We start from the raw sequence: 9,517 nt of genomic DNA on the forward strand, positions 1-9,517 counted from the left end.
TCTCAATATCAAGTTTACAAATGACTCCAGGAACCCTACTCTTCCCTCGACTATCCACACACTCATTCGCAATAAGAACCGAGTCAAGAATTTGTCTCCCACCCACAAAGCTATTCTGAGACTCAGATATCAACTGATCTAAAACCACTCTTAATCGATTTGCCAAAACCTTAGACAAGATTTTATATACACTCCCCACCAAGCTAATAGGTCGGAAATCTCTAATATTAGAGGCATCATTCTTTTTAGGAATTAATGCAATGAAGGTAGCATTAAGGGATTTTTCAAACTTACAATGTTGATAAAACTCTTCAAAGACCGCTAAGATGTCTTTCTCCACTACTCTTCAACAATGATGATAAAAAGCCATAGTAAACCCATCCGGACCTGGAGCTTTGTCCCCTTCCAAATCACGTACAACTTGAAGTATCTCCTCCCTCTCAAACTTCCTTTCAAGCCAAACCCTCTCCACAACCCCAATACAATCAAATTCCAAACCCTCCACAAAAGGCCTCCACCCCTCAGTCTCCTTGTACAAAGTTTTATAAAATTGTACTACTTGATTAGACACCTCGGATTCCTCCTCAAAAACCACCCCATCCACCTCCAAAGTCCTTAGATGATTAAACCTTCTATGAGAATTAGCCATTTTGTGAAAAACTTGGTGTTATTATCCCCTTCCTTGATACATAACATCCTAGATTTTTGTCTTCAGGAAATTTCTTCCAAGGAAAGAAGATGTTCCACCTGGGACCTCAAAGCTACCCTATGGCCTTTCTCCCCATCAGTGAGACCAAAGTCCCCTTCCTTGGCGTCTAATTTTTTCAGCTCCTCCAATAATTGTTTCTTTAGACGCTCTATATTACCAAACTCTCGGCGATTCCATTGCACAATGTCCTCTTTCAGAGTCTTCAATTTTTTTGCAAGCACGAAACTAGGTGTACCCACAAAAGAATGTCGATTCCACCAGGACTGAACTCTATCCACAAATCCCTCCGTCTTCAACCACATATTTTCAAATCTGAACGGACTTTTCCCCCTTACCATTCCCCTTGCCTCCAAAAGAATTGAACTGTGATCTGAGATAGGACGTGGTAAAATCCTTTGAAGAACATCTGGGAAGTGGTCGTCCCACTCTGGAGTGACCAATTCTCTATCAATCCTAGACATCGCTGGTTGATCAGTACCACTGGACCATGTATATCTACCTTCGTCTAAAGGCAAATCAACCAAGTTAAGATCCTCAATAAATTCAGAGAATTTTTCCATAGCCAAGGTCAAACGTGCCTCACCCCTACGCTCACTAGGAAAGCGAACAATATTAAAATCCCCAAAGCAGCACCACGGTAACCTCCAATACTGCTGAATACCCACCAACTCATCCCACATGTGACCCCTCTCAACATTCTCATTTGGGCCATAAACCCCTGAGCATGTCCATATAAAACCGTCCCCCACCCCTTGCCACTTAACCGAAATTGAGAAAATGCCAACCATAACCTCCACCTTCTCCAAAACCCTTTTATCCCACATAAGCAAGATACCACCACCAGTCCGATCAGCCTCCAAAACAGCCCAATCCACATATGGTCAGCCCCACAAACTACAAACCATCTATTCATGCTAGCAATTTTCGTCTCTTGTAAACAAACAACATCGCACTTCCACTCCCACAACAAATTCTTCACCACAAGTCGTCTTTGAGGATCATTTAAACCTCTAACATTCCACGAAATCATTTTTATCTTCATAAACACTAAACTATCCTCAACTACTGACACCAACACAAAACCACCCTTTATCTCCTCTCATAATTCACCAAGCATATCAAGTTTTGCAACTCTCTACGTCCCTTGTTTTTGGACTTAGCCACTTTTTTACTACCCATTTCTCTCCTGTGTAACACATTGGCTGCTTCCATCTCAGTTTCTAGGAAAGAACCAATTCATATGCTAAATTGGACTTGATTCCAATTTGTTATTCCTAGGTACTAGTCTAGATAGAGCTAAGTGAAAAGTGCTTTCATAGATGGGCACCCACAAGATAATGTGTTAATAAACACCCACAAGATAATGTGTTAATTTTTTTATTAGTAATAATATTTTATTAAAAAGAAAATGTATGGATTGTAAACTTAAAACTTTCTTTAGAAGTCCAGTTCCTCTATATATTCACGAAGATACTGAAGACTGCTTGGTAGACTAATGTAACTTTCTTTGTGCAGTGCTTACACTTGCTCATTATTGAGCATGATTAGACAATACATGCCATTCTAGTCTAATAGTGTGAAGGTACTATGCAGAGTTTAGTGCTGCAAAGAAGGAAATTCTATATGAAAAGAAGAGTCATGAGAAGGTAGAGGCCTAACAGATTTGATTGGGCAGGATTAGGCTCTGTTTAAGTGTACATCTGAGTATTTTACGTAGCTGTGAGGTAATCTTATGGTATGGAAGTGAAAAAATAGTATTGTCGATGAGATCTAGTGCAAAAAAAAAGCAAACAATTGACTGGAATCAGAAAATGATATGTTTCTATAGCTTGTGGGTATTGATTGCACATGTCTATGAACTCTTGTTACAGTGAATCAACCTTTGGTATCACCCAGTGCTAAATGATTAATCTTACACATTAATTTTATGGGGAAATTACACTTTTGCCCCCTAAACTATACCCTTTTTACACTTCCCTAAACGATGAGAATGTAGTCTTACTTCCCTAAACCATTACCCATGGGATGGGGTGCAAATTGTTACACGGGTAATAATTTAGGGGGGTAAGTGTGCACTCTCATAGTTTAGGGAGGTAAGTGTAAAAGGGGGTATATGCTCTCCTATCCAGTTTGGGGGAGGTGTCGACGAAAAGATGACGTCCTTGGGTGTATGCTTTTTGCAAATGATATAGCGTTAGTGGATGAAACTAGAAATTAATTAACACCAAGTTGGAAATCTAAAGGGATGCTTTAGAATTTAATGGTTTTAGGTTCAATATGTCTAAAATAGAGTACATGAAGTATATGTTTAGTACAAGGAGAAGCACAAATGGAGGGGATGTAAAACTTAATGATCAAGAGACACCAAAGAGTGAGTGTTTTCTGACAATCTGTTGGAAGCCATCCAGCAATTGAGGTTTCAAGGTGAGTGGGTATTATCATTCTATTTCCCCTTCTATTGGCATTTCTATCCCTTGGAAAATGGTGTGGCAATTGAAGGTTCCTCCTCGGGTAGCCTTTTTCTCTTGGACTGTGGCTTTAGGCAAGATTCTAACTATAGATAACCTTTAGAAGAGGCATGTTGTTTTCCTTGAGTGGTGTTTTATGTGCAAAAGGTGTGGGGAATCTATAGATCATCTCCTCCTTCATTGTCCTATAGCTTATGAGATGTAGAGTATGATCTTTTGCTTGTTTGGTATTTGTTGGGTGATGCCTCAAAGGGTAGTGGATTTGTTGGATTGTTGGACATGCAATTTCAGGCGTCATCGTAATATAGTTATTTGGAGGTTTGTGCTGCACTGCTTGATGTGGTGTATCTGGCGGGAGTGGAATTCTAGAAGCTTTGAGGGTTGTGAATGGTCCATTATTGAGCTTAAGTCTTTCTTCTTTTTTTCTCTTCTCAAATGGTGTCTTGTTTTACAGTCTTTTTCTTGTTTTTCCCTTCCTATGTTGCTAGATCATTGTAATCTGGTTTCTTGATGTTTTTGCCTTTTTGTACATTTCTTATGTACTGGGCTGTTTTTTTTTTTTTTTTTTTTTTTTAATTTAAATTTTTATGTTACTTATCAAAAAAAAAAAAAAAAAAAAAAATCTTGGAAAAAATGAATGGAGTGATTGAAAATGGTGTGAATCACAGGATAAGAGTAGGGTTGATGATGTGGAGAAGTGCATTAGTAGTATTGTGTGATTGTACAATACCTATTAAGTTAAAGATAAAGTTCTACTAGACTACTATAAGACTAGTTATGCTATTTGGTATTTGCATGTTGGGCTATCATGAAGCAATATGTACATAAAATGAGTGTAGTGAAAATGAGAATGTTAAGATGTTAAGATTTGGAATATGGTTCCAGCTTGTTTGATGTGGTTAATTTGGCAAGAGCATAATAATCATACTTTTGAAGATATTGTGAGATCAATAGATCTTTTGAAGCCTATACTAGTTGGGACCTTATTTCAGTGGGGTAAAATTTGGGGTTTTACACAATGTATTTTCATTTCTGAATTTCTTCTTTCTATTCGTATCTCTTCCTAAGGTACTTGTATTCGTTTTAAGTTCTGAGTGTTCATCATTGTGAACATGATGTCCTTTTTATGAAATAAATCTTTGACTACCTATAAAAAAAAAAAAGAGAAAAAGAGAATGTTAAGATGGATAAGTAGAAATAGAAGGAAAAGAAGGATATGAAATGAACAAATTCGTCTAAAGATAGGGTTGGCATCTATTGATAAATAGATGATGGAGAGTCACTTGAGATAATTTTGTTATGTGCAAAAAAGTTCCTCAGTGAGGAAAAATGGTTTGCTCCAGGTTGAGCGAATGAAAAGTAGAAGACCCAAAACGAAACTAGTAGAAGTAGTAAGAAATGACAAGTACTATTGTATGATTTTGGATGGGATTGAATGATGGAAAAGAATACATGTCGCCAACCCTAACTATCTATTGAGGATTCATAATTGACCTAAGATTTTATAACTAAAACTTTATCCTTGTAAGTAAGGAGAAAATCAAGACTTTATGTCAATGCTCAAGGAAACTGTTTCTTATAGGTTTTTTTTACGTGTGCAGTATCATGTAAGTAGAGCGTGCCTAGCAATAGTGTGTCTTGTATAAAATTCTAGAGTACAATCTTTTTCAGTTTCCCTTTTCCTCTGGTTTGATAAACATTCCATCCTTAGCATGCAGTCATTCTTTTTCTTTCCTATGACTGATATATTTAATACCCTTTCCATATTGTTAGTAGGATCCCCAAGTTCTTACAAATGCATTGATTTCTCTATTGGTGAACCAATCATAATATAATATTTTTCTTCATTACCTAAATTTCTGTATTGTGAAGCTTGGCTGGTTTTGTGGTTGTCTTTTTAAAACAATTCGTCATTGGTTAGAACTCTGAGGGAAATCCTCTCCACCAGAAATATATAAAATAATAAACTTGAATCCATCCTCTTCTTTTCTATCTCGCTTTTCCTGACAGATGATTGGGCTGAGTTAATTAATAACTGAGAGGATCGGTGGCTGTGAGGGATGTTACCAGTGTACAGTGTACTGCACCACCCAATATAGAATTAGAGAATCTGCCAGTGAGAGAGCCCAACTCCTCTGTATGTCATCTATATATACTATAACTGAAGACGTTTGACTATTCGTTGACCTTCTAATATTTTGCCACATAAGATTTAGCAACCTCACAATTTTACACATCATTTTTTATTTTTTAACTCTACAGGACTCTAAAACCCCACACGCAAAACCAAACTGTGATAAGAGTCACTCTTGAAATCTTCAACATGTCCACTTCCAGCATCCTTGAATTTAAACCCGCCATATTGAAAGAGATTGTGCCAGGTGTGCCGTCCATGTTATGCTTTTTATATAGAGGAGGCCACCAACTTTCAAATTGCTTTGACAATTGCTTCCTACAGCTTCCACCATTGGTCTTTTTTGTTTACCGTGTGGTGGTTTTGGTACTGTTCTTTGAGGCATGCTTGCTTTTCCTCTCTCTCTCTCTCTCTCTCTCTTTTTCCCCTTCTTCTTCACCCTTTCTCATTGTATTCCTCTCTAATTCTGATCAACCTTCAATCTCCTCTTTGCAGCTGTTTTTCTTGACCTCTGTCTAATCCAATCAAAGCAAAATTAGGTCACCTTGATTTCACCTTTTAATTAAGTGCTTGACTATTTTGTTTTTTTGAAGCTTTGATTTGTTTGTCTCTCTGTGCCAATCACCCCTCTAAAAAAATTTCTTTATTATTTTGGTGTGGACTTAATTAATGAGACTATGTTGCATGCATTAAAATTGGTTGACAAAATACCTGATTGTTTTGTTCCTATTCTAGAATCTGGAATTTTTACCATGTATATTTTTGCAGGTCTCATTAGCTTGAATTCGAGTTTGACTCACATTACTAATCAATTATAGAATACATGACAGAGCATGCTCAATGTCTAACAAGCACACACAATAGTGCATGCTCCATGTCTTACAGATAATCAATATGTAAACCGTAAACCCAACTATGTTACCTGTCATATTAGGTGAAAGTTATGTTATTCTGTAGAGATTAAGTTCTTAGTCTCAGGTTCTTAAAAGCTTTCTTTGAATTGTCTAAATAAAATGTTTTTTATTTTGCTCTCTCTCTTTTTGGTGAAAATGTTTTATTGATCCGGTCATTTAGTTTAACTCTATATACAAAAATCTACTAGTCATATAGCCTCTGTAATAGGCAGTCAGAAGGAATAATCTTTGTGCCTTTGTGGTTATTGCTATCCACTAATAGGATTCATCATTCCAAATTTTAAGTTGGGTTATTTTAAGGTTTTGTTGTTGGATATTATAGAAGAGATTGTCTATTTGTTAAATAATTAGAAAATATTCAATATGAAGTAGATTTTGTTAAATGGGTATAGAATTTGATATGTCTGATGCTTTTTTTATTTTTATTGTTTGTTTTTATTTATTTATTTAAATTGGGAATTTATGAGTTCTGGGTTATGAATTATAGATTTTAACAATTTTTTCAAATCAAATGATGGTGTGGGATTAAGGGGTTTGTGCTTTTATCGACAAGTATTGCAACAGGTTACTACAGTAGACACTCATTAAACAATAAATACCTATTTTGTAGATTTTATTTTATCAAGATTCATGAGCTGCACTTATCAATTTAAAAAAATAAATAAATTAAAAAAGATCAAGAGCTATATATTGGGGAACATATTCAATTCAGGTGTGTTAACAAATTATGTTAGTTTATAATAAAGGGTCCGGTTAATGTATGCCCTTAAGGCAAACATTAACCATCCATAATAGGAAACTTTTTATGAAAATTTGAAAAAGCTGTCAAATTAGTTAGTTACTTTTTCATTTTTCCATAAAAAATTTACTAAAATGGTTTACTAACATATGTCCTTATGGCATACGTTAGTAAAACCCTATAATAAATTATATATTTTTTATGTTCCATATTTGTGCATTGTAAATAATAATAATAACTATACAAGACATTTTTTTCTTCATCTTATAACATATGACTGTTTAATATATGTTTTATCTATATAGTGTTATTTACAAATTCAATATCTGCAATTGTAGTAAAATAAACCAAGATTAAATCATATATCATACTCAATACATTTCCCGTGCATTGCATGGATTAGTGACTAGTTAGTTAAAAAATCAAAGTACGAGATTGTCCTTTTATTATGCCATATTGGATGACCAATTGTCCAATAAGCTTAAACTGATGGGAGCAGGCCCCACAGTAGATATGTTAACACACCCACTAATACTTGCCCATGTTAAGACATGGACCTTAAAACACAAGCAGAACGGAAAGAACCAAAATACTGAAACATAAACTATGACAGGTCACAGGTAGGGATTGCAACAATTCAAACCAAAAACCTTGTACAGAAACACTGGGGACTATTATCATGTTAAAGAATCATCAGATGAGAAAGATAGGATGAGAGTCTCTACCATAGGGAGTTGCTGGCTCCCCTGGCATTGATTAATAAAATGAAAGTAAAAAATTACACCTTCACACGTAACTCTTTGGCCAGTTATCAGTTAAGATTTATATGTAATCTGACTTATCAAAAAAAAAAAAAAAAGATTTATTTGTAATCTGATTTGGTGAAATTAAGTTAGAGCACATTGGATGAAGATTACAGAACATTTAGTTTATGTATTTTTTTTAGGTCTGTTAATTATTCCCCTCACCAATGACAGCTCCTGATATGAATCAAGTATTCATAATATCTAACTAATGTGTCCAAGCAATAGACCCACTTTTCTCCTGCCCAATATTTTTCACCATTCTTAGTGTTCTGTGTAACGTTTCTTTGAGTGAACTTTTTAGATTATCTTAAAAACTGTTGCAATCAATGTGTGTATTTGGGTCATATATATTGAAGAATGCTTGGTTTCTTATCTTTTACGTGTGTTTGATTTCTTATCTTTTATGTTTTTGACAAAAATCTTTCAGACTCTCTCATTACTTTTAAGTGTAATGGTTGATGTGTTCGGGAGGAATTCACAACCATCAATTCCTGTTGAAGCGTCGGAAATAGCAGATCTCATTGACTTCCTGTAAGTGTCAGTTTTTTGTGCTTCTTCAGTTCTGTGGAACAAGATTAAAATTACATTCTTTCTATTTCCTGAGTACTTACATATTGCATAACCAATTCATTTTTCAGCCATCATGTTATCCATTATGAAGGGCAGGGAGGGCCTGTGCAAGCCAACAGCAAGCCTCGACCAGAGGCACTGGCTCTCTGTGGGAGAGCATCAGAAAGTTTATGTCCGGATGTTCAGCACCTTCTGTCCCACCTAAAACCTGATGTAAATTCTTCCATTTATGCTGCTACCCATCCAAAGCTGGTCCAGAATCCGTCATAACAGTTTTGGTGGCATTTCTAGTATGCTGATCAGTACATGTACATGGTGCTATTCTGAGCTAAAATGAGACTCAAAAAGGGAGATCTACTCGTATACAGACAAAGACAGCCATGCCGAACACCCCATCCCGAAGATAAAAGAAAGGGATTTAGGAAGATTTTATAGTTTCTTGGATCTTGAGAGGAAAATGTAGGAACTAAGGCGATAAACCTTGTAATATCATCCATCAATGGTATCTGAAAAGTAAATGTTATTTGTTCTAATGTAGAAGGGCATGAATGTTGTACTAATTAGTAAAAGTCGGACTATATTGAAGGGACAAAATTGTAGAGACTACTTTCTAATTCACTTGTCACATATAAAAAGTAGATGCATCGTATTTCGTATATAGAAGGGACTAAATTCAGCAACTTTCATATCTTCCTATTATGGTATCCCAACTCATTTTAGAAGGGCAGCATGCCTGGAACACAGCTTCAGTCCATGAGTTGTTTGACCCAGAAGATGTCCAAGCCATTCTATCAATCCCTCTTCCTATAAGATCCAATGAAGGCAAGCTTATTTGGGTTCTCTACTCCAAATGAGCCTTCACTGTTAAATCTGCCTATCACTCAGTCATACAACATTCCAGCACACTCCATCAATCCCAAACTCCTTAGAAGAAGATTTGGAAGATGAATGCACCCGAAAGAATTAGGATGTTCTTATGGAGAATTGTTGTAAATGTCCTTGCAAAAGAAAATATGTTGAGAAGATTAGAAGTTAACAGATTCCAAGTGTGTTCTCTGCGGGGAAGAGGTTAAAACCACATGCCACATTTTTTTTCAAATGCCTTGTCGCCAAAGCTATCTAGCACTCAGCCTGTTGGGGTTTTAGGACAGATGAATTTTGGATCAGTTCCAATGAG

At 35.9% G+C, this 9,517-nt stretch overlaps 1 protein-coding gene across 1 annotated transcript in view; it reads left to right on the forward strand.

Annotated features, from left to right (window-relative positions):
- LOC126717684 (mediator of RNA polymerase II transcription subunit 23) overlaps positions 1 to 9,020 on the forward strand; it is a 51,034-nt gene extending 42,014 nt beyond the window's left edge. Inside the window, exons 20-21 of the mRNA XM_050419523.1 lie at positions 8,198 to 8,301; positions 8,409 to 9,020. Of these exons, the coding sequence (XP_050275480.1) occupies positions 8,198 to 8,301; positions 8,409 to 8,610 (306 nt within the window). The 3' untranslated portion in view covers positions 8,611 to 9,020. The remainder of the gene's footprint in view (positions 1 to 8,197; positions 8,302 to 8,408) is intronic.
- Positions 9,021 to 9,517: the final 497 nt, after the last annotated feature.

Source organism: Quercus robur, chromosome 3 (genome assembly GCF_932294415.1).
Source record: "Quercus robur chromosome 3, dhQueRobu3.1, whole genome shotgun sequence".
In the NCBI taxonomy this organism is placed as follows: Eukaryota; Viridiplantae; Streptophyta; class Magnoliopsida; order Fagales; family Fagaceae; genus Quercus; species Quercus robur.